Source organism: Ahaetulla prasina, chromosome 2, assembly GCF_028640845.1.
Source record: "Ahaetulla prasina isolate Xishuangbanna chromosome 2, ASM2864084v1, whole genome shotgun sequence".
In the NCBI taxonomy this organism is placed as follows: domain Eukaryota; kingdom Metazoa; phylum Chordata; class Lepidosauria; order Squamata; family Colubridae; genus Ahaetulla; species Ahaetulla prasina.
In genome coordinates, this window is record NC_080540.1 from 136,312,431 (window position 1) to 136,338,569 (window position 26,139).

The window sequence follows — 26,139 nt, forward strand, 5'->3', positions numbered from 1 at the left end:
GCTCCGATGACAAAGACAGGCTTGAATTTCTGTGAAGGAAGGAGAGGTTACAGGCAAACTGCTTTCAGATACACCAGGAATGCCTAGGGAAGGATTGGGATCCAGGCCTCCTCTCGCTTGTCCCTGGTGACAAAGAATGGCTTAAGTTGCAAATTCAGGAACCGAGAAACAGATCCTGAAACAAAACAGTGATACAGTAAAGAGGCTTCCATGCCAAACAACAACAACAACAACAACAAAAACCCTCACTCTGGTGGAGCTTCTGAGCCCCACCTCCTCTCACAGGACTCTCAAATCCCCTAGGAACATTTTAGAACAGGGTCCCCAACCTCCAGTCTGTGGTTTGGTGCTAGGCCCGACTGTTTGGAAATGGGCTGTGGAAGTGCTGGGTGAGAGCATGTGAACCAGAAAGGTTGGATACCGTTGCTTTAGAAAACTCAACTTTATTGATTGCACCAAGAGCACATTCATGTTGTTTCTTGGCCATGACATGGAAGTGGTTCATCGTTGCTTTTTCAACTTTGTTCTTCTAGCTTGCAACTGTGGGATTTCCTAATGGTCTCCCCTCCAGGTGCTCATCAGGTCTTAGCCTGCTTAGCCTTTTCAAGGTCAGACAATGCATGCTGCCACCTGCTATGATTTCTCATAATAAACGCTATGAGAAACAATAATTTCTTGGAGGGAGACCACCCCACCTGGCCAGCTTTCCTGTAGATCAGGTGTTGAGATTTTTAAAAGCATCGAGAAAAAACTTGGATGTGGACAAGATGGCAGGGAGTTAAAGCCCCAATGGTTATCTGTTCTCCAAGTGATCTGCTAATCTCCATTAATGGGGATGATTGTGGGAAAGGGTCGTCAAGACGTAAGCAGCAACTGAAAAAGTTGAAAACAGCACTAGCATCAAGGACAGTTTACCTCAGCTCCAACTTTGTTCCTGTTAAAAGTGCAAAATGTGACTAATTCAGGTTTTCACATAGTATTTAGCCTAGGACAGAGTCTAGATGCAACACCTTCTGCATGCAGGAGTAACAGGGGAGGGTCAGACCGCCAAAACCTGCATTCCAGTTTTCTGCCTTCAATTAGGTAGATGTTGAAATTCACTGCAGAGTTGTTGATACTCTTGTTTTGGCCACTGCTCCAGTTCAGATGCAACTTAAGCTACTGTGTTTAGTTCTGCTTCAGTTCAATAAATGTGCAGCGATTGATCTGGGATACAAAACATACTGGTTCACGTAAGAGAATTAGGATATGAATTCATTTGCAAAATGGGGCAAAGAAAGCCAAGGCTCTCTAAACTCATTGCAGCAAATTTCCCCTCCAGTCTATATAGCCGTGATGGTGAACCTATGACATGTGTGCCTGAAGTAGCACAAGGAGCCATGTCGTCTGGCATGCACGGCGTCACCCGTTCCTCTTCCGGGTTTCTTGGGCGCATGCGCATGCAACAACTGAAAACCTGGAAGAATAGCTGGCAGAAACCGGAAGCTGAGTAGCTGAAACTGGAAGTTCATTTTTGGGTGCACACATGCACCCTGGGCAACTCCTCTTCCTGGTTGTGGCCCTCCCTTTTCGGCACGCGATGCCAAAAAGATATCGTCATCACTATTATATAGGAAGCAAGACAATAAAATAATTTATTAATGTTCTTAATAAATACAAGATTTTATTCAAATTTAATTATACAATTGGAAACATGTGCAAATGAAGATGCCACTAAACCAATGTTAAAGAGGAAAAAAGGCTTCATAAAGAATTACAGTGATTAATTGATTTAAATAAAACTAGAGGAATAAAAGTTTCCAGCTTTCAACGAATTTAAAAGTTGCAATTTGTATATTGACCAGAAAAAGAACCCATCACAAAGCATAAGCTGGCCTTCGGTTTGACTCCAACCAGATCCTGTACATCTCAGGCTGAAACTGAATTCATTAAAGAGGGAAAGTTGTGCTGTACAAATCCCAAATAACTGAGCTTCCCAGATGTACAATTTATTTTACAGGCTCCTTCTAACTCCTGTAGAGACAGTTAAATATACACACATAAGTCTTTTATTTCCTTCTAAAGTGGCAACCAGGAATTCTTCTGGTCCAAGCTGATTAGGGAATTTCATTAATGTTCCAAGTTCTGCTCTGGTTCAATAGAAAAAAAATCCCAGTTTTTGTTTCCCAGGGAAAGTAACTCCTTAATCTGCTGTGGGCTATACTCCTCCCTGCAATATAGGGATGGATCTGTCAAATTCACCCTATCAGTCTGCCACTGGGATTTCAATCTTAAAAAAATAGGCAAAACACTCAAATTCTGACTTGCAACATTCATGTCAAATTATACTGTATTGCAAAGCTTATTTATTTATCTTATCTGTTTTTAATTTATTTAATTTATATGCTTTTCATCTCACTCAGAAAAGCAATTCTGGGTCGCTTACCAAGCTGTTAGAAACTACTCTTGCAACACAGCCCAGTTACTGCTGCAATTTGATTACAATAAATTGCATTTGTTATAAAATGTCCTTGCTACTTTTTAAAAAATACAATTTTTGGACAAAACACTGAATAACATTTTATAGCCTAGCTACCAGATTCCTTTCAGCTAGATTTGGAAATATTCCTCTTCTTCCAAACGACATATAATCCAATTTATCTGAAAGCTACAAATGACTCTCTTTTTTTTGTCATCTGGTTTTTTTAAAAAAAAAAAACACAGGTAAAATTATCAGCAATTGGCAATTCCCATTTCCATATAAAGTAACAGGCTGCCTTTGGCTGAGGTGGGAAGGTGGTGTAAATTTTGCTGGTTTTGCTAGGGTTATAAAGGGGACAGCTGTGGCTTTTAACAAAGGCATTACTTAATATGTCTGAAAAAACCTCACACTTTGCAACCTGTGTGAAGAACCTGGTAGCTCATTCAGCGCATGGCCTACATTTCAAAGCAACAGGTCCTGAGAACTGGGTGGAGCTTCTCTCTTATAAGTTTTAACATATATATATTTTTAAAAAAACACAAAAACAAAACCCAAGTAGCTGCCTTTTCTCACCCCTCCCCTAGCTTGTGGATTTCCCCTAGGCCTAGATCCAAGTGTCCCCTTTGGGACAGATGTAGCAAGAAGAGTTTCCCTGCCTTGCTATTTAATGAAGAGCCAAATTTTAATGGCTGAAAATGTATATTGGCAATAAGGGTACTATCTTTTTAGCTTGGCCTTCCTTCCTTTTTATTTTTAAACAGTTAATTGTTTTCTTCTATACTGGTCTTCTGCTTAAATAACTTTTGAACTGACTCAGTGACTGAAATAATCCTCACATTATTCAGGAAGACATTCATTTCACCAACTCAGTATTTCAGGATGATCCTACTGCTTGCAGTAAAGTGGTTTTTTAGTGTTATTTTAACTAGGAAACAGTTAAATCAACAGCAATAAAACTGGAGGAGGGGAGCTAAATGTAGGCTACTGGTTTGAAAGGAGAACGAAAACTTGTAGCCTCCTTTCTCTGACCCCTGAAGTCCTCATCGGAGAAGTTGTTAATGAAGCTAAATGCCACAAAGTGATTCTTCCCACTGGGATACCGAGAAGAACCTTTCCCAGTTTGTTTTATTTGAGAAGTTTAAATCAAACAGACCATCTTGTATGAGGTGCGGTTTTGCATAATTTACATTCACAGTGAAGCTGTTGAATTCTCACTTTCCTAATGCCGAATGTTTGATGTGTATATGGAGAAAAATTAAAGGCTTTTAAAATACAGTGACCAAGGTTTACACACACACACACACACACACACTGAAATGTTTCCTTTGGGAACCCCAAAGTTTGTATTTTTATTGTTTTTTGGCAGACTATACTTCAGGTGGTCATCGTGGCTTTACATAAAGCCAGTGAGTGGTGCATTTTGGTTAAAGCAGTATCTGCATGCATAGGTGTGTGGGTGCACCCGGGCAAAGGGGCACGGTTGGCCCTGTCCCTTCACCTACCATCAGGGTTGCTGGTTGTGGATTCATTTTCTAAAGCAGTCACTATTCCCTACCTGACAAGGGTTGGGGTGGCAGGGAATCCCAGGTCACTTTTGACCCCGATTTGCCAGCCTCAGCCTCTCTCTCCATTTGCTCCAAACTACAAAGCACCTCCATAGCCTGTTCAACCGGCTTCCTCGTACGATGCATGTCAAAATCCAGCTCTGATCACAAAGCAGGAAACTCTTCCATTCTGTATCGTTCCTGTTCTCCTCCCATGGCCAGCTTTATTTTTGGATCAGAAGAAAAACTTTTTGTCCATTTTTTTGCTTGCCAGGCCCTGACTGTGCCAAGTTTTCTGTGCCCACCGCTGTGCAGTCCTCGTGTAGCCAATATACGATCCCAAACAGTCATTTCCGGAAAGCAAAGACCTCTCGCGTTTTAAGTCCCCTCCTGCAATCATTTCCTGACTTGGGAGATGGCTCATCCACCATGCCTCCATATGGGCAGCTATCTGAGTCAGGGTGATTTCCAGTACATTCCACGGCAGGGATATAGCCGCTGTCCCACATGCCTGTTCCGCAGAGTTTGCACAGGTCATGCAGACTACAGGGGATCCGGGGTAGTAGGCGGAACTGATAGAGCAAACTCCTAGCCTGGAAGAGAGAGACAGCAGGAGATGTTTAGGTCCACTAAAGACAGCTATCTGGAATGGCGGAGCTTATCTAAACCATGCCTATTGTAAGTTATAATGAAGGCTGATCACCAGGGGTGGTAGTCACTTATTTTCCCTACCGGTTCACAAATGTGAGTGTGTGCTCATGCTTTGCTCGCATGTGCCCCGTTCATGCATGCGCCCTGACTTCCTCGCATGCGCTTTGCTGGTGCACGCACCTTCCACGCATGCGCCTGGCCTCAAAAATGTGCCTAAACAGATGGTGTAGAGCTGGGGCAGCAGGGCAGGCCCACCTGCGATTTCCACTACCGGTTCAGGCGAACTGGTCTGAACCAGCTGAATACCACCTCTGCTGATCACACATAGATACCCCAAAAAACCCCTCACATAGGACACAATGTTGCGTGCACTCCTTTAAGGTCCATAAATTTCTTCCCAGAAGTTTTCGCTTGAACCCTGGACATTGATTTACCTTCCTGAGTATGAGCTCCCCATTCATGTGCATGGCGAGGTTCCCAAAGTGTAGCAGCATCTGGTCCGTAGCCAGTTGCTGTTCAATGACATCATCCCCATAGATCACCACAATAGCCACACAGATGAAAAGATGGAAATAGTCTGTCTGCAGCAAAAGTAACCAAGAAGACAGTTACCAACAATGCTTTGAAGAGGTTTCTTGGGCTAAGAGAAAGCACCCAAAAAATGGCAACAGAATGAAAAGCAATTTATGGTGAACATGAATTATATGACAAGATGGAAGAGAAACATTATTGCTATTCTATATATAGCAGAAACTCTAAGACAAAAGAAAGCACTTCATGTAATGCGGAACTTGTGGGGTGTTATGGCTTGAATTTCAGACTCTGAATACAGCAGATTAATCCAGAGCTTTCATTTGCATTTCAGATTTTTTATTCTCTTGTCCAATGAGGACTGCAGACTATTTTCTTTAAGGAAATATGAAGGGGGAGGGGGTGGGACCCACAGGAAAATAAATGCTTTGGAAAACTGGTTTGGAGTCTGCAATCTCCAGCACAGGCACCATTGGCAGAGTGGCACTATTTACATCAGGGATAGGTATCACTGAGTGGATGCTATATAGTCTAAGTATTTTTAACCTCTAGGATGCCCAGAGCAAAGGATGAGTAAAACATTAGCTCGAATCTTGGGACCATGTGAAGGAAGGTTATAGTCTTACACACTGGCTTTCCTTAAGCTGCTGCCTTCTGGCTGACTGGGGATCAAGGGAGATGGTGGCCATCTAGGTGAAGGACACCATTAGAGCAAGGCTGCTCACACACTAATCTGAGCCCCACTGAATTCAAAGATATCTTCAGCTGAGAAGGCAGGTACCCAATTGTGCTGGAGATTGCATTAGGAAAGATCAGACCGGAAAGAAAGGCAGCAATGACTAAGGGAAACTGAAGACTGCCATTCTGTCACACTGCTAACAACGGGTAGGATATTATAAACGTCCACCCTGCTTCTCTGAAATATTTCTGCAGCCACAATTAGCAGGAAAGATGAAGGTTGCAATGCTGCCCCCTGCTGTCAGCTGAAGGAGTCAAAACTAGATGCCTCCAGAGCGGGAGTAGGCAACTACAGCTCCTTTACAAGCCGTGGACTTCAGTTCCCAGAATTCCTGAGCCAGCTGGGAATTGAAAACCACAGGTCACAAAGGGGCCGTAGTTGCCCACCCCTACTCAGAGGCAACACATCCGTTTCATAATAGTCAAGCAACTGGAATGAGATTCCACAGGGATTTTTAGAGAGTGCTATCAAAAGTATCGGAAATCGTACTTGAATGAGAGTTTGGTGGGGGAGAAGCTAAAACTTGTAAATCAAGCTATAAAGCCTAGTGCCCAAGATAAGTAAAAAAATAATAATGATATACTTGAATAGAATGCAAATGTGACCACAACTTTATTAGATTTTTTTTAATCCCGCCTTTATTACTTTATAAATAACTTAAGGTGGTGAACATACATAATATCCCTTCCTCTTCCTATTTTCCCCAAAACAACCACCCTGTGAGGTGAGTTGGGCTGAGAGAGAATGACTGGTCCAAAATCACCCAACCAGCTTTCAAAGCTAAGGTGGGACTAGAACTCACTGTCTCCTATGAAATAGATGCAGGCTTTAACAATCAGATTTATTTTTTAATCCTCGCAGTCTTTAGGGCTGGCCCCGTACGTAAGAACTTTGGCATTTAACATGATATGCTTTATTAATGTATGATCTGATATTTCCCTTCTGAATCAGTTTTGGCTGCAGGATTCAGTTCGTCTTCCGTAACATGTTATTCCCACAGAAGTCTAGATCAGGCAGCTAAGAGGCAGCGAAGCCAGAGCTGGAGCCAAGAAGAGCAACCTTCCTGGCTGCCGCTCTGTGCTAATTTGAGGCAAGCTTGCTCCAGGCATTTTCTCCCCCCTTCAACCCCCCTCCTTGGACCACCACCAGAGAGCAACTATTTGGCAGAGAGAAATGAGAGTTAGCAGCATATGGTGAACGTGGTTTGGTGGCAGCCTCCGTTTACAGGACAAGACCAGGTCCGACACAAACCATACGCTTGTTTTCCTGCTGTTGGGACCTGGGGCTAACCTCACAAGAGACGCTGTGGAAGTAGGGTAGGCCTGGCGCTGTCCATCTCTCTCTCTCTCTCTGGAGAGAGCTTGCACAGAGCAGCATCAACATTTACGCTTGGGAGGGGCAGGGCAGCCAAACTGCACAGGCAACTGCACAGCAGGCAGAAGGCCTGTCAGGTTGATGGGTGGCCACAGCAACAAGAGAGGCCCAGGAGCTTCAAAATGAATCATCAAGAGGGAAATTTACATCCGTTTGTGTAATGTCAGAGGAGTCAAAGGGGGCAGAGGACACGGGAAGGGAAGGCCAGAAGATCACTCAGAGGAGATCAGGAAGCCTGTTTGGCTTATCCCATCAAGACTGGGACAGGGAGCTGGAAAGCAGGGACCACAACGGGCAGGAGAATGCAGGGCCCAGAGCAAGCTGCTCCCAGGCCTCACCTGATAATGAGCCCAGCAGGCTTCCCACATGCGCAGGGCTTCAGCATCCGGAAACTCTCGCTTAAAGCAGAGGAGGATCCAGCGGTGACAAAAAAGCATCTGAAGGCCATCCTCCCCAAGGGAAGCCAAGTGCTGGTAAAAGCGTACGTGCATCAACCGCAGCAGTTCTCGCAGGTACATCTGCAAAGAGACAATGGTGCTCGGCTCAGCCACACACAGCCAGGGAAGAAGAGAAAGAGGGACAGCCACAGTTGCGCCTTCTGCTTTTCCTACATTCCCCCTTTACACCCTCCCGGATCAACAGAAGTGTACAGGCCTATCCAGAGCTGGCTGCATCGGCTGTTGGATCCACCAATTCAAAAAATAACATGCTGACAACAAGAATGCTGGATCTGGGCAGAAAGCCCTGGGAGCTGCCAGGAAGTGGGTATTTCTGCATTGCCAGGGCTTCTTGCGAGCACAACCTCCCCATTTCTGCTTTTCTGACAGAACTCCTCAGACCCTTCCGTTTCTCTTGTACGGTACACAGCGTCTTTGGCAGCCCCAGGTATAGATTCCATGTTTTGGATTTGACAGGGAAGGGAATGGAAAGGAAACAGAGAAGGCCCTCAGTTCCAAGCCTCACCAGCTGCTTCTCCATATCCTCATCCCGCGGGGAACTGATAAAGATCGTGTTCTGCATCAAACCAACAAAGCACCAGAAAGTATCCGATTCATCCAGAACCTCAGCAAGGATGGGGGCCACGAGGTCAGACATTCCCTGGGAATAGCCAATGGCCGGGTTGTACACTGCATAGTTCAGCAAGATCCGCCTAAGAAGAGGACAATTAGAAAAAGAAAAAGGAAAAAACAGAAAGTGAGATTAGGGAAGAGTTCCATTCTTCTCTTCCCAAGGAACCATTGGCCAGAAGTTTCTTTTAAAATGAAGGAAAATGGGGAGAAAAGGACAACATAATTTCCAGGAGAACAGGAACCCCTAAGCTACCTAGAGACCCGAGACAAAGCATTCTCTCTCTGTTTTAATCTGCAGTATTTTATTCATTTGTACTGGGCATAAAACTCACATCTCCTTGGGTTGCTGTCCAGCAGCCTTTCCCAACCTAATGCCTTTCTGTTAACTGGCCTACAGCCCCCTTAATTCCCAGCCAGAACATATTTAGAACCTACTAGCTACGAATTCGGAGACAGGCAAGCCATATTTGGAAGGCCTCAGAATGTGAAGAGACAAAGCATCTGAAACATTTGAAACTGCATTACACTGAGTAAGATTAGCCACTTCAAGAGAAAAAGCCTGTGACTTTCTTAGTTGGCCTGGAAATCCTTTGAAGGATTTTTTCTAAGTAAGAATGAATCTGGATTTACCAATAAAGTGCACTCAGTGTACTGTTTGGTACTAATTGGGAAAAACGATCACCTCATAGTCTCCACGTTGGGGTTGTTCTCTCCTCGGAAAAACTGGTTACTGCGGTCGGTCCTCACCACGTCTTTATCAACGGTGAACTGCACATTCCTCCAGAAGGCCTTTTGCTCATCTGGTGCTAGGGAGAGCCTGAGGAACACAGGAGTTATTGCGCACCTACGCTAGAGTTTTGCAGCGTGTCAGATTCAATTGGAAAGAGATGCTTTGGAATGCTTGGGAGTACGTATCCGGCACCTGCTGCTACTCATTAAAGCACCCGTGTCTTTCTTTTAGGCCGCTGCAAAACGTTTCCAGTGCAGCTATGCCATCCTAGAAACTTCTTGAATGAGCTGCAGATGGGGGTGATGTTTGCATCCGAAAGCACTCTCTTCCTGATACAAAGCACTGCATAGCTCTAATGTGTACTACGAGGGCACACAGGGGTATAAACCAAACACAGCATACAAAATGATAAGTAGTCGGGTTTTTTTTTAAAAAGCAGTGATGCTTTTCAACAGTTTTGCATCAGCTTAAAATCGGTAAACACCATTCTCAAAATTAAACTCATCTGACTGTTGGCGGTGGAAAGATCACCACCCTGGCTCCTTTTGCAGGAGGCTACAAAAATCAAAAACAGCCAAAACAGCCTTCTTTTCAATTGCACCTAAATATGCTTCTGACGATGATGACGGGACCAAGGGAAAAGCTTTGCCTGAAGATTTTGAACCTATGCAGTTCTAAAGGGAAGAATGCAGCCCTTCAACTAACCAAGTCCCAAGATACAATCCAACTCACCCTCATCAATAGCCTGAATGCAGGGTTCTATATTTGCTGAAAGTTCCAAATACTTTTCAAAGGCAGACCCGTGAACAGTGTGCTACTATAACCCAACGAGGACAGAATATGTCGGGGTACAAGTCAAAGTGCTAGTTTTCATTATGTAAATACATCCTGGTCAGGTTCAGTGGGGAGTTCACCATATGCAAATAGAAAAGCTTGAATTTTCAGTGTGTGTCACCCAACTAACAGTCTGAAACTGATTCCCTGTTCTTTCTTCCAATTGACCACAAAGCTTCAGGTTCTTCTTTTCAGCCCCTTCTGAAAAATATGTTCAGATACCTTGGAATTGGATAGAAAGTAGAGACAGACTGGCTGTCATCAGAGATTATGGATACTATCAAGCCCTAAAACTCTGGATGGCTTTGCCAGCAGTTGTTGATGCGTGTAAATACAGTCAGCACCATCGATTTAACTGTTATGTCTGGATGGTTATGATTTGGCAAGTGTGAAACCAGCTGTGATTTATTCAACAAATCATATTTTAAAAAATTATGACTCAATGTGACATATGAATCAGGTCTGTGAAGTACTTCACTTGGAATTCTTTCCCAGCCAAATCTCCCTCTCTCCACTATAACGGTACTGGGTATTCCCTACTCCTGTTTCTAATAACACAGATGCTTTTGTCCTTAGTTATGAGAGAATCAGTTTGGTATAATGGTCAAGGTGCTGGCCTAGAAACCAGGAGGCTGGGAGTTCTGGGCCTGCCTTAGGCATAATAGGCAACAAGGGTGACTTTGGACCAGTCCTTCATCTCAGCCCAACGCACCACACAGGGTTGCCGTATCACCTTGAGGGATTTTGTACCATATTTTTTGGAGTATAAGACACACCTTAGTTTTTGGGGAGGAAAATAAGAAAAAAGCTGATTGGCAGGTGGATTGGCATCCCGGAATACCCCAATCAGCTGTTCCCAAAGGTGAATTTTAGCAACAGGTTCCTTGGTTGTGAACTCTGTGCCTTGCTTTTTTTTCTGTCTCTGAAAGCCTCCAAAACAGAGCTTTAGAAAAAAAGCCGCTGAAGCTCAGTTTGGGGCTTTTTTTCTGAAGCGCCAACCTCCGTTTCTGATGCTTTTTTCAGCCTCTAAAACCTCCGTTTGAGAAGCTGGGCGGGGCTACATTAGGAGTATAAGACGCACCCAGATTTTCACCCTCTTTTTTGGGGGAAAAATGTGCATCTTATACTCCAAAAAATACGGTATGTACGGTAGATATGTGTTGGTAGCCCTCAACTTACAACAAAATTAGATTCCCGATTGTTGTTACGGTCTGTGATTGCTAATTGGGTTCTAAGTAAAATCCTATTCTTTCAAATAGGTATTTTTCCCCCCTGAAAACTGTCTAAAATAGCAATAGCACTTAGACTTATATACCGCTTCACAGTGATTTACAGCCCTCTCTAAGCAGTTTACAGAGTCAGCATATTGCCCCCAACAATCTGGGTCCTCATTTTACCAACCTCGAAAGGCTGGAAGGCTGAGTCTATCTTGCAAATCATGGTCATGTGTTCACAAGACGCTACAACTGGATGTAAAGGTGAGACAGTTGCTTGAAATGTGGTCATGGCACTGTATGTGCATGGGGGGGGAGGGGCACAACATTTTATGACAGTCAGAAGTGTTTTACTGTAAAACATCCATTACAGGTCTATCATAATTTCGGAAAGTCGAGAAATGTGTGTGTGTTTGTGTGTTTGTGTGTAAAATATATAAATGAAAGGTGGTATAGAAAGGACGAGCATGAGGATAAGAGGATGGGAGAAGAGCAGGGCAAGTTAATTTTACAACGATCTCTTGAGCCATTAGCCATCTCTTCCTGGCCACCTTTTCTGTTGGATCTGAAAATATTCCTCTCTCTTTGCAATACGGAGAGCCTCCCTCTCTTCCGAAGTGGATTCATAGCTATAGTAGCGCAACAAGAAGGGCCAAACTTCACCACGGATTGAGACATCGATCCCACCAAAGAAAATAGCCTAGGGAGAGAAGAAGAATGAGAACCTCGTTCAGAGAAAAGTGTCAGCCGTTTCTGAAATGGGAGCTCTTTTTACTCTGCCTGACAAGAGCTCCCTTGATTCAGGAGCCCACAATCTGCATATACTGGGAGGGAAAGCAGAGCCCTCCCGTTTCCCAGGGGAGATACAAATCAAGCTCATTTCAATGTCAATAAGTCCCCTGGAGGGCCCGTACAATTAACGCATCATTCTCACGTCATAGCTTAATCCCCAATCTTGGAAACCGTACACTTGGACCCAGCCTTGCACAGATATTCCACCACCTCCTATTTATTCGAAGCCAAACAGTTTTGAGCGTTTTCTTGGGGCCTGAGGAGAGAGGCACAAGCACCCGTGGCAATAGGTACAGATCCTCCTAACTGATACAGCAGTGACCAACAATGGCTTAGCAGCAATCTGATTTAGGAAGGAGGCTCTGTGTGTGTGTGTGTGTGTGTGTGTGTGTGTGTGTGTGTGTGTGTGTGTGTGTTTTCTGCTGTACTTAACTAGCTCCTTCCCTCTTGCCAGGATTAGGCCCAAACCAGGGACAATGGGCAGAATTCCTTAAACTGCGGAGTCTGGCAGAGAGAGCTTCTCTGTTGAAACCCGCAGAGCAAAACATGCCACAGTTGAGTCGCTTCTCACCTTCCTCAGCTTGTACTCTTCTTCGACTTGTCCAGCCTTGTTTAAATGACGAAGCCACCCAGAGACATCTAAGCGCTTATAAGCATTCTCCTCCGGGTGGGTCTCAGAGGAGGGGAGCTTGGGACGGCGAATGGAGAACTGCATGCAGGTCTTCATGTCGGTGAGCTGCTAATTGGAAACAAAAAAGGAAAGAGAAGGCTCGTGTCATGACTGCATCGGCCTTAGGTCTCCAGCTCATCTTGATACCATTCCTGGAAAAACAGCCAATGACCCAACCGCTGGAAACTAGGGGAAAGCCACTGGCCTGGAGGAATTAAGGTTCTGAGTCCCCTTAAAACTGCTTTGCGGTTGCCTTCCTTTCTCACCCCTCCTTGTCCAAGATCAGAGTTCACCCAGCTTGCAGCCATATCTTGAGTCTGCCCAGGAATGCATGTAATAAATTACATCTGATTGGCCACATACAAAAGCCCTGCTGTTAGGGAAGAGTGAAGCAGCGGTGCCAGGCTCTCTGAGGACGCTTGCCATTCCAGGGCAAAAACTGCAGCTGACATTTAATTTAAAAATCAAAAGGTTGCTCCACACAAATGCAAGCCCCTGTGGCACTATAATGAGAGGAAAGCAGCAGGAGAAATGTGTGTTGGGGGGAGGAGGTAGGGAATTTAGAAACCCTGTTTCTAACAAGCATCTCTGGTACCTTTAAACACATAATTAAGACCTTTGCAAAGTCTTTGTGCCAATTAAAGGAAGATATGGCAGTGGGTCTTGTCAAAACAGGATTGGAATGGACTGTAAAGAGCCACAGAATGAACAATTTCCAGAAGGGGCAGCTGTGCCATTTTGCTTCAACAATGAGTTTTGTAGCATATTAATGACTAATTTATTATAGTATAAGCTTTCATGAAGTACATCCGCTGGCATCAGCATACATCTAATGTTCAACACCGTGAGGGGAGTGGGAGTTGAGGGACTTCTGGGGACAAATGGAAGTTTGTGGAGCTGACACTGCAGTGAATGAAAAACTAGTGAGGAGGATCAGCTCTTCGTTATTCCTCTCTGGACAAGATGATGACTTGAAATGGCCCACAAATGATCTAAATTGTTACACCTTGCAAGGAGATTGCAAGACAGCAATCTTCGGTGGATTTAGAGCTCTGGGAAACAAGGGAATAATCTTGATAAAAGCGGGGTCAGCTTTGAAAGGACTCTGGGGTCACATATTTCCTTTTCTAATCACTTTCTGAAATGGATTGTTAATTGTTTTTCAGCTTTTAGGAACTTTTGGATTAACATGTTTTACAGCACTGAATGAGTTTCCTCCAAACCTTAGCTAAAGAAGCTTTAAATACAACTTTAAGGACTGGAAAAAAAAATTGGAGGGGGGAATAAATACAAAAGGATGATTAAAACTTTGATTTTATAAAGTTTTAGAAAGTTACAAATGGACTAAAGTCTAAAGGTCCAGATAAATTTTAAATGAGGTTATGGGAGCATCCTTCCTGTGGGAAAAAACTTTTGTATTGAATTATTTTGTTAAAACTGTAAAATAAGGCTTTAAAAATTGGATACTATATAGAACCCCTTTCATGGATTACTGCCTTGTCGTGGCGAAGGGGCTCAATGAAGCTATGAGCTATGCCGTGCAGGGACACCCAAGACGGACAGGTCATAACAGAGAGTTCTGACAAAACGTAATCCACTGGAGAAGGAAATGGAAACCCACTCCAGTATCTTTGCCATGAAAACCCCATGGACAGTACAAAATGGAAAAAAGATATGATGCTGGAAGATGAGCCCCTCAGGTCGGAAGGTGTCCAATATGCTACTGGGGAAGAGCGGAGGGCTAGTACTAGTAGTGCCAGAAAGAATGAAGCGACTGGGCCAAAGCCGAAAGGACACTCAGCTGTGGATGTATCTGGTGGTGAAAGGAAAGTCCGATGCTGTAAAGATTTTCTCTCCATAGGAACCTGGAATGTAAGATCCATGAATCAAGGCAAGCTGGATGTGGTCAAACAAGAGATGACAAGACTGAACATCGACATCTTAGGAATCAGCGAACTAAAGTGGACAGGAATGGGCGAATTTATTTCAGATGACTATCAGGTATACTACTGTGGGAAAGAATCCCTCAGAAGAAATGGAGTGGCCTTCATAATCAATAAAAAAGTAGGAAAAGCAATACTGGGATACAATCCACAAAATGACAGAATGAGCTCAGTCCGAATCCAAGGCAAACCATTCAATATCAGAGTAGTCCAAGTCTATGCCCCAACCACGCGTGCTGAAGAAGATGAAATTGACCGGTTCTATGAAGCCCTACAGCACCTGATAGAATTAACACCAAAAAATGATGTCCTTATCATCATGGGAGATTGGAATGCTAAAGTAGGAAGCCAAAACATAACTGGAATAACAGGCAAGTATGGCCTTGGAGTACAAAATGAAGCAGGGCACAGGCTGATAGAATTCTGTCAAGATAATACAATGGTCATAGCAAACACTCTTTTCCAACAACCTAAGAGACGACTCTACACATGGACATCACCAGATGGTCAACACAGAAATCAGATTGACTATGTGCTCTGCAGCCAAAGATGGAGGAGCTCTATACAGTCAGTAAAAACAAGACCAGGAGCTGATTGTGGCTCAGATCGTGAGCTTTTTCTTGCAAAATTTAGGCTTAAACTAAAGAAAGTAGGGAAAAACCCCAGGCCATTCAGGTATGAACTAAATCATATCCCTGATGAATATACAGTAGAGGTGACAAATAGATTTAAAGAATTAGATCTGATAGACAGAGTGCCTGATGAACTATGGACGGAGGTTCACAACATTGTACAAGAGGTAGCAACTAAAACCAGTCCAAAGAAAAAGAAATGCAAGAAAGCAAAATGGCTGTCTGAGGAAGCTTTGCAAATAGCTGAGGAAAGAAGGGAAGCGAAAGGCAAGGGAGAAAGAGAAAGATACACCCAGTTGAATGCAGAATTCCAGAGAATAGCTAGAAGAGATAAGAATGCATTCTTAAATGAACAGTGCAAAGAAATAGAAGAAAACAACAGAATAGGGAGGACCAGAGATCTATTCAAGAAAACTGGCGATATGAAGGGAACATTTCATGCAAAGATGGGCATGATAAAGGACCAACGTGGCAGGGACCTAACAGAGGCAGAAGAGATTAAGAAGAGGTGGCAAAATTACACAGAAGAACTATACAAGAATGAGCTTAACATCCCTTATAACCACAATGGGGTGGTCACTAACCTTGAGCCAGACATCCTAGAATGTGAAGTCAAATGGGCCTTAGGAAATCTGAACAACAACAAAGCTAGTGAAGGAGACAGTATTCCAGCTGAGCTATTCAAAATCTTAAAAGACAACGCAGTAAAAGTGCTACACCCAATTTGCCAGCAAATTTGGAAAACTCAGCAGTGGCCGCAGGATTGGAAAAGGTCAGTTTACATTCCAATTCCAAAGAAAGGCAATGCCAAAGAATGTTCAAACTATCGCACCATTGCACTCATTTCACATGCTAGTAAGGTCATGCTTAAAATCCTACAAGTTAGGCTCCAGCAGTATGTGGATCGAGAACTATCAGAAGTACAGGCAGGATTTTGTAGAGGCAGAGGAACTAGAGATCAAATTGCCAACATACACTGGATCATGGAGAAAGCTAGGGAGTTCCAGAAAAACATCTACTTCTGCTTCATTGACTATCCTAAAGCCTTTGATTGTGTGGATCACAACAAATTGTGGCAAGTTCTTAAAGAGATGGGCATACCAGACCATCTTATTTGTCTCTTGAGAAACCTGTATGCGGGTCAAGAAGCAACAGTGAGAACGGGACACGGAACCGCTGATTGGTTCAAAATTGGGAAAGGAGTCCGGCAAGGCTGTATACTATCACCCTGCCTATTTAAGTTATATGCAGAGCACATCATGAGAAAGGCGGGGCTAGATGAATCAAAAGTTGGAATTAAGATTGCCAGGAGAAATATCAACAACCTCAGATATGCAGATGATACCACTCTAATGGCAGAAAGCGAAGAGGAACTAAAGAGCCTCTTGATGCGGGTGAAGGAGGAGAGTGCAAAAGTTGGCTTGAAACTCAACATTAAGAAAACTAAAATCATGGCATCCGGCCCTCTCAATTCCTGGCAGATAGATAGTGAAGAAATGGAGGTAGTGACAGATTTTATTTTCCTAGGCTCCAAGATCACCGCAGATGGGGACTGCAGCCAAGAAATTAAAAAACGCTTGCTCCTGGGGTGGAAAGCTATGGCAAATCTAGACAGTGTACTAAAAAGCAGAGACATCACCCTGCCAACAAAAGTGCGTATAGTCAAGGCTATGGTATTCCCAGTTGCAATGTGTGGCTGTGAAGGTTGGACCATAAGAAAGGCTGAGCGCCAAAGAATTGAGGCCTTTGAACTCTGGTGCTGGAGAAGACTCCTGCGAGTCCCTTGGACTGCAAGGCGAACAAACAAGTCAGTCCTAGAGGAGATCAACCCTGACTGCTCTTTAGAAGGCCAGATCCTGAAGATGAAACTGAAATACTTTGGCCACCTAATGAGAAAGAAGGACTCACTGGAGAAGAGCCTAATGCTGGGAAAGATTGAGGGCAAAAGAAGAAAGGGACGACAGAGAATGAGGTGGCTGGATGGAGTCACTGAAGCAGTAGGCATGAGTTTAAATGGACTCCAGAGAATGGTAGAGGACAGGAAGGCCTGGAGGAACGTTGTCCATGGGGTCGCGATGGGTCCGACACAACTTCGCAACTAACAGCAACAACATAGAACTGGAAAGAGCTGAAGATTACAACTAAAGGAGAACAGTCAAATTTGATTTACAGATAGTCCTCAACCTATCGCCATTTGTTTAGTGACTATTCAGTATTTACAGTGGTGCTGAAAAAAAATGACTAGCAACTGGTCCTTGCACTTATAAGCTTCATGATGTTCCCATGATCACAATGATCATGATTTGGCCACTTAGTAACCCGCATGTATTTATGATGGTTGCAGAGTCCCAGGCTTATGTGATTGCTATTTGCAACCTTCCCAGTTGGCATGTGCATCTGGCAAGCAAAGTTAATAGAGGAAGCCAGATTCGCTTCATGATTTTGTGATTTGCTTAATAACCGTGGAAAAGAAGAAAGTAAAATGAGGTGTAGTCACAACTCATTTAATGACTACATTGCTTGGCAACAGCAGTTCCAATTCCAATTGCTGTTGTTAGTTGAGGACTACCTGAACAAATATAGAATGAGGCAAAATGTTTTAACATTGGACCTACTGAAGGATAGTTTTGAAAAATGGACCCAGAAATTAATCTTAATAGTGTCGGCCTCTATAGACAGATTGTGTCTCAAAGATGTAATGGGAATAAATTCTTCCCCACAAGATTGAGACTGATTTGAAACTGGATTTAAAAATTACAGGCTAAAAGAATGATATGGCAAAAGATGTTATACTGGACATGCAAAGGAAAAAACAACAACAAACAAGTCAAGAGAGGATAATTTTCCTACATTGGATTTATGAAGAGGCATGTTAAAGCTGTGAAGAATGTTATATGAAGGGACAAGGAAAAATGAAATCATAGTTCTAGAACATTTTGAAGAGCCTAAAGATCAAAAGAGTTAGAAACAAAGGGTTAGGAAGGAATATAAAGTTGGTTTAGTTGATCCAGGTTAAAAATAGATTATGTTGTTTTCTCTGATAAGCCTTAATGGCCTTTTGCTGACATCGCTATTAAAATGACAGAGCTTTAAGGATTTGGCTATAGATAAGGAGATATCAGAAGAATATATTGTTGTATTTAAGAAAAGGTGATACATTATTAAAATTGTAATTGTAACTTTTTATGCTTTTTTTCTTTACTACTGTATTTTCTTATTTTTTTCTTTTTCTTCTATTTTTCTTTCAATTTATTCTCTTTTTTTTCTTTTCTGAATCTTCTTTTAAAAGTTTGTATTAGTTTTTAATTGTTGTCAATTGTAACCTTTAAAATAAATTACTATTAAAAAAAAGACCTCGTGCGCAGTAAACATGCTGATACATCGTAGACAGGAATTCAAATCCCTCCCCCCCTCATCCCAAGGATGCATGTTTTTCATCTCTCCTCACATCAAGCAAAATGGAAAAGACAAATGATTGCTTGTGCTGCTGTGCCCATGTTTATATATAGCCAACCTGTCATGCCCAATCACTGAGAGCAAATGGAACTAGGCTCAAATCTTCAACATCCAATAAAGCGTTCTAAGCCCCCCCTGCCCACCCCCTTCCTAGCCTTCTTTGGCATGTCTCTAGGCATGCCAAAATACAGTAATCCTGCCAGCTTACTCCAGTTATGTAAGGTGTTCTCTTTCTAGCCCAATTTTAGAAGAAAGGAGCATTTTGGATGCCTCCATTATATCTAAAAGGAAGCCAGGAAGTGCTGCTGTTCTCCAGTATAAGAAAGAACTAGCTGCGCTTTCTGAGTTTACAAACCCAGCCAATTATCCAGAGGCTTATGTCAGAAAGAAGGAGGGAATCTACTGAAGTTGATTGCCATCAGGTGAATTGATGGTTTTCCTGCACCCCTCTGCCTGCTCTAGCCTAACTTACCTGGTCTTTGAGATGCGTCTCTGTGCAATACTTCCATTGCTGAAACACTTCGGAGAGTTTATCCAGGCCACCATGGTGAAAGTGAAAAATCTTATACTGACTCTCCCGGCTAGCAACCACCAGCTGTCCGCTGGTGCAGGCCTCATCACTGAAGGAATAGGTACAGAGAGAGATGCAGGAGAGAGTCAGCAAAATTATTAGCCAAGTGCCTTGTGCTTTGAGACAGACTGTATTGTGTGCATGTTACAATTTCTGCAGTGCACCAACAATACTGAGAGAGGATTTTACTATGTTAACTGTGTGCATTTTTTGTAGGTTTAAAAACACACCAAAAATGTAAACATAGATGGTAACAGGTAACGACCATGTGAAAAGGCCATGATAAGAAAGAAGGGTTTTGCTAATAGAAGAGTAAAATTAATCAGTCGATCTTATTTATCTGACAAGGCCCAAAACCAAGTGACAAGCATAATCTACACTTGACATAGAATAAAAAAAATAAGTACAATATTTAATAAATATTATAACAGTCTTTAAACCCAAGTTCATTGATTTGTTATTCAAAGCCTTTTTTTTAATAGTCATAATTAAAAATCTGGCTGCTACCACTGTAATTTTAGGACTTTCATCAACAAGTAGAATTTTTACATGCTCAGAAGTATTTCCTCCTGGTTTAGATTTCAAATAAATAATTTCTACCCTTCCATCATCCCCGCCATCAGAACTGATGAAGCTTCTTGGATGAGAAGTAAAATGTTTTCTTCTTCTTCCTCAAGGAGGAAAAAACAGTCCAGTTGCCTTTTGAAGAAGACGAAAAAAGCACCTTTGAGACAACTATGACTTGGATGACTGGGGAATCTCCACAGAATTCCTGCTGAAAACTTTTACGAAATTCACAATACAATAAAATATGTTCTAAAACCATTACAGACAACACATTTAATCTGGTTTTTAAACTGCTACCACAAGCTAATGTTTGAGAAAGAAAATGGATGCTACTACCTGTCCAGCCCAGTCAGAAGCTTGGGTCCAAAGTAGTTCCTTCCTATTACACACACACACACACACACACACACACACACAAACACAAATCTCTTCCAAGGCCTTTCCTCATTCACCCGCTTGTTTTATCATCATTTCCCTGTGGAATGTGCCAGCAAGGCCTGAAACAGCAAATTTCCTTGAGAACTCCAAACCGCAATCAAAATGAATTATGGAAATAATCTGACCTTACTTTGCATAATATATTCTGAGCACACACTTTGATTCTAGCCCCCCCTCCCGGGGTTAGACGTTGCTTTTCATTTTCTCCCCTGCAGAGCACACACGGCTCTGATTATGAACCAGCATAGCCAAATTGTAGCTTGTGAGGTCTTGAAGAATCAGGGCATGCCACACACTTCTTGGTACCCAAGGAAGGGCCTGGCCTCCATCTGGTAGTACTTACCAGATTGTTTATGGCAATCAACCTGAGCCTTGGTATGCTCAGCAAATCCTACCAACATGGATCTGGGCAAAAGAACTGAGGGAGTAGCTGCCAAGGTCAGTTTGCTTCTCCCTTAAACTCCTCTTGGCAAGGCATAAATAATTATCATGCTAGACAGATCTACAAGCGAGATAACAGGTGGATCCAAAGGATGATTGGATAGAAAATTACTCCTTTTAACTTTAAGCTTTCTTAGGTTAATGGTGGATAAGGAAGAATCTTGTGACAGTGAAACCACTGGATCCTGTGACTCATCAAATACCCAGCTTTGTTGGGAAAGAATGCAACATGTTTCCAGCCCTCATGTTTTAACATGTCATCAATGTGAATGATGATAATACAACTAAATAATAATAGTCGGAGATCAAGGGAGTGGAAAAAGAGAGAAAAATTAACTTGCTTGATAAGTTCAACATTATAATTTTTGAAGTTTATATAATTATATTTTTTTTCAAATCTGAACTTTATGTGGATATGTATTTAAGAACAGCAGAAGAATCCTGTAGTATGAAAAACATCTTCATATTTGTTTCCTGAAACTAGCACACCAATATTGTTAATTACCTGAAAATAATAAAAAGGTCAAGTATTTCAGTTCTCCCTGCTTTTAAATGAAAATATTTCACCTTCTCATAGATTGCATTGGTTCTGGTTGTTATGGACCTGTCTTCTTTGTTTGTTTGTTTATATTTCACACCTTTTAACTGCCCATTTGCTTGGGAGAAGGGCTGGGGCTGGTTTACACCAGGGGTCTCCAACCTTGGCAACTTTAAGACTTGTGGATTTCAACTCCCAGAGTTCCTCAGCTGGCTGAAGAACTCTGGGAGTTGAAGTCCACAAGTCTTAAAGTTGCCAAGGTTGGAGACCCCTGATTTACACGGCTTGCCTAGATCATGTCAACCTTATCTAGTCAAATGCACAGTCACTAGAGATCAAAGCAAAAGGGGAAAAGGATGACAGAGAAAGGAGGAAGGGGCAGCGCTATAAATCTATATGAAATATTTAGGGCAAAGAGACCACCAAAACCTGTAGACAGAAAGGCAAGAAACTAACCCCACAGTTGGGAAACAGAATGGACTGTATTGTTCCCAATTCTCAGCCATACTCATTAAGTAACAGCTAAGGTATATGGCCTATCACGGTGATGGTGAACCTTTTCGGCACCGAGTGCCCAAACTTGAACGCACGCGCTCACGTGCATGCATGCACACTTGCCAGCTGGTCTTCATGCATATGTGCCGGTCAACTGGTCTTCATGCGTGTCGGAGAGCCGGAAACCTGAAGACCAGTTGGCCAGCACATGCATGCGCACTGACCAGCTGGTTTTCAGGTTTCTGGCAAAGGTCTTTGGGTTTCTGGCACTCCAGCCCCTGCGAAGACCAGCTGGCCAGTGGGCATGCGGGTGCCAAAAACCCGAAGAGCAGCTGGCGACGGTGCGTGTGCCCACAGAGTGTGCCACCTCTGGCACGCGTGCCATATATTTGCCATCACGGGCCTATCACTTACCAAAATAATTTTGCCCATTTGGCACCCTCTGATGCATTGAACTACAATTTCAAAAATTATCTCTTTGAACCTAAAGAATTTGGGGGACTTTTGTTCAGCATAACTGAGGGGACACATTAAGAGAAACATGGCAAAACACATCCTAAATTTAAAACAGCACATACTATATATTATTTAGGAAAATTATCAGGAAGTTATTTTCTTGTGCATTCAGACAAATCAGCCATCAATAGAGACATAGAAATAAACAATATTTGCACACCATTTTGCAACCCAGACCAGTCTTTCTTGGTCACTTATTCAAAATACATAAGTACACAGGGTATATGTAGTTGGAAAGCCAGCAGATGAGTATAGATAACATCATCAAGGAACCATGATATTGGTTTTAACCCATGTGGCAGCATGAAATCTTTTTAAGCAATGGTCTCCAAAAGAAAAGTCAAGAATGAAAACTCATTCTGGTTTTGTTGTGATATCACTTGCTTAAGTAACAGGGCGATGCCTGTCATGTCTGGACATAGTGAAATCTTACCTGAAAAAAAGGCGAAGAGATCTCATCTGTCCCAAGTCAACTCTGAAGACCCCACAGATCTGTTCCAAGGCAAAGACCTTCTGTTGCTCATCCCATCTGGAGGCCTGGACCTGCCCATTATTCTCCTGGAACTGGGAACTGGGGTCAAGGCTTGAACTGGAACTGGTTGAGCGAGTCATGTGGCTTTCACATGGGTCTCTACACCAAATGTAGAAATGGACAAATAAAAGAAAGGAGGTGGTGTGAGGCAGATCACTACTAATTGCAAGAAGCACTGGTACAATTGAAAGGTGAATGGAGGAAATCCAGGTGGACTCCATTTTGCTACAAAGCCTGTTCTATTATCCTGGCTAGTAACTTCAACCTAAATTCACCAGGAACATGCACGCATGCAGTTACACATACATATATATCTACTTATATGGAAAAATACCCCTGGAAACTTGGAAACAAAATTATCTAACCCTACCTGAATCATTAAATTTTATTTGAGTAGATAAAAACTTCCAAGTTGTAAAGTAAATGTAAATATGGAAACTATACAGCTTAGTTCATTGCTACTGCATGTTGAACACTGCTAATTCCACAAATGAACTTTTGCTATTTATTTCTCAACATTCTCTTTCCAACCCCAAATCAATAAGCTACTCTGTTCGGTAAATATCTTTTCAAATAGATGAGGATTTAGTTCAGACTGAAATAAAGAGTTACAAGGACAGAATAAAAAACAGTGGATGTCTCAACTACCTTTGCAAAGTTGGGAGCAAGAGACATGAAAAAGAGTGTAATTTCATTTCATTTCTTAATTGTGAATGGACAGGAGAATTTCAGTTTGTTCCATTTCTGCCAAGGGGTTAGTGGGCAAGTTTGGGTAAGCTTCCCAGTTATAGCAAAAGCTGCATTTTATAAAAGTGGCAATTTCTGAAAAAAGATTTTCCTGGTTGCCTTTTACACAAGATGAGCGAAACACAAATCTAATAAATAGATAATCTCCCAACAAAGAAAAAAACAGTGCAGCTTTGGGCAGAAATATGAGCCAACTGAAAGAAATACAACAAAAATGCATTTTGGATAAAATAGATGGATAAGAGAGGAATCTTTCAAGGAAACCCACTAATAAATTTATTGTTTGTCATTGTGTTGATTCCTCCATCAACAATACCAAACAGGCCAAGCCATGGCTATCAAACCTCAAAAACATCTGCAAGGCTATCCCATCTCCTTTACATGGATTATCTGAAGTAGTATGGCAAAACACTTTCTGAAATAGAATTGTTGCTCAACACTCAATACAGCCAAGTTATTGCAAAGGAGCTTGAACTTAATAAGTGTGCTACTCTTACCATCAACATGGGAAAAATTGTGGGAATGAAGACTAAAAGTTAATACATTATGAGAACGAAGATCATAGTATCCAAACTCAGTGGAAAAAATGCCATCAACAACTGGACAATTTCTGTCATTAGATACACAGCTGGAATAGTGGACTGGACTCAATCAGAACTAAAAGACCTGGATAGGAAGATCAGAAAAATGATAATGAATCATATTCCTTCATCCACACAGCAATGTTGACAGATTTTACTTACTAAGGCGCATAAAATGGTATGGAATGTTGCAAATACATCTGACAGTTGAAGAAGAAGAAAAGGCATTGGAAGAATATCTGAAGTGCAATGAAGATGAAACTAGTGAAGGCTTATTGAGTACTGAAAAGACCAAACTGGACTATAAGTAAGACCAAATGAAGAATAGAAAAGTGACATGGTAAGGCAAAGTATCACACAGCCACTAGCAGATAACAAGATCTGGTAATGGTTTGAAGCAGGAAAGTTAAAAAAAAAAATAGAGCGACTAATTCTGGCCACATAAGGCCAAGCCTTGAGGATAAATGCATGCTTAGTCTGACAGCAATAGATAGCAAATGCCCTCTCTGCAAAAAAGTTCAAGAAACACTGGACCATATAGTTTAGCTGCTGCAAGAAGATTGCCCAGACTGACTTCAAACAATAAAATGAGAAAATAGCCACTATGCATGGGATATATCTGCAAGAAATACTATTGCTATAAGGAGGAACTACTAGTGGGACCACAAAATAGACAAAGTAATAGAAAATTAAGATGCCAAAGAGCTCTGGGATTTTAGAATTCAACTAGACAAGCATGTGCTGCGTAATTCCCCAGACTTAACAACTTTTGATAAGATAACAAAGTCTGGACAGTGCATGTTGTAGTATCTAGAGGCAGAAAGAACTGAAAAAAATTACAAAATACAAAGACCTGCAAATAGAAGTAGAATGACTATGACAAAAGAAAGCAAACATAGTACCAATACTTGAATGTGCCTTGGGTGCAACCCCCAAACTGCTGGAGCATCACTGGCATTGACAAAATTACCATCTGTCAATTGTAAAAAGCAGCTTTACTTGGAATCACAGTGGTACTTTTAAGTGCATCAAACAACAATACCTACCTATCCCAGGACTTTGGGAAATAAAAATGCCAATTCCCATCTAAACAACTGTCTCTATGTGACAACCATAATTGTTTAATAACTTTTTGTGCCCTTATTGTACATCACCCAGAGTCACATGTTGTGTGATAGGTAGCTATATAAATTTAGTAAATAAATTATGCTGAACAGTTCTTATACTACTTTCCCAGACAACAACACACACATACACACCAAGTTGCCACATTGTTATTTTTCCTATTTTTGCATCAAGGAAGATATCTGGAAAATATAGTGGCATCCTTGCTTATTTAAGCATTTCTTAGCACATTCTCTTCCTAGCAAAAGCTTTGTGAAGCACACAAAGAATCCCCGAACAGCCATTATTGTTCAATTGTCTTAATTATGTCAGCAGATGCTAAGCTGCCAGAGAATTTGCATTCACTTTTACCAAGAAATAGCAGTAACCCTGTTTATGTGTGGCCTGCATTGATTTTCATCGGGCTTCTGAAAGAACAGCCACAACTGCAACTCACAAATGTTCCACTGTCCCCATGCCTTTTAGAAAGGAAGATTGAAAACAATCTACTTCTCAACGTCTCTCCAATTTAACTCTATGAAAATCTGGGACATGTCGACCTTTTGAGAAGCCATCTTAAAAATCAGAAAAGCTTCTAGCTTTTGTCTGTCATATCCCTGAAAGATGCAATTCAGGAAATACTTTTGGCTATTCCTTGTTGTAGCAATTTAAAATACCAGACGGCCATTTTCCCTTGGAGCTACTATATCATATTTGGGGTACAAGAAATGTTGCTACAATTAACAAAACAGAAGAGACTGGAATGAACAAGAAGGGTCAAAAAAACTATTTAAGAACAAAATTCTGCTGCTGTAGCTCCAAAACAGAGCAGAGTTTAAGTTTCAGAAATCTGTCCATTCTCTCCCCTGTAAAATGCTAGTCCTCTTCCCGAAGAAAAATAAGAAAACCAGTAGTGCGCTGGGAAATCAGTGAATCTGAAACTGTGACCTCCAGGATCTGGAAAAGGC

General features: G+C 42.1%; 1 protein-coding gene across 7 annotated transcripts in view; it reads right to left on the reverse strand.

Moving 5' to 3' along the window:
- Nucleotides 1–447: 447 nt before the first annotated feature.
- Nucleotides 448–26,139, reverse strand: part of TBC1D16 (TBC1 domain family member 16) — a 95,661-nt gene continuing 69,969 nt past the window's right edge. For 2 of the 7 annotated variants that reach the window (XM_058169620.1, XM_058169624.1), the window contains 9 exons: nucleotides 22,641–22,838; nucleotides 19,114–19,261; nucleotides 12,512–12,679; nucleotides 11,700–11,848; nucleotides 9,053–9,187; nucleotides 8,264–8,450; nucleotides 7,639–7,818; nucleotides 5,091–5,237; nucleotides 452–4,598 (listed from right to left, as the gene is read on the reverse strand). In XM_058169620.1, coding sequence (XP_058025603.1) covers nucleotides 4,353–4,598; nucleotides 5,091–5,237; nucleotides 7,639–7,818; nucleotides 8,264–8,450; nucleotides 9,053–9,187; nucleotides 11,700–11,848; nucleotides 12,512–12,679; nucleotides 19,114–19,261; nucleotides 22,641–22,838 — 1,558 coding nt within the window. In that variant the 3' untranslated portion in view covers nucleotides 452–4,352. Of the gene's footprint in view, nucleotides 4,599–5,090; nucleotides 5,238–7,638; nucleotides 7,819–8,263; nucleotides 8,451–9,052; nucleotides 9,188–11,699; nucleotides 11,849–12,511; nucleotides 12,680–19,113; nucleotides 19,262–22,640; nucleotides 22,839–26,139 lie in introns of those variants that run through there. The other 5 variants (XM_058169621.1, XM_058169622.1, XM_058169627.1 and 2 more) reach the window with 5 other exon arrangements.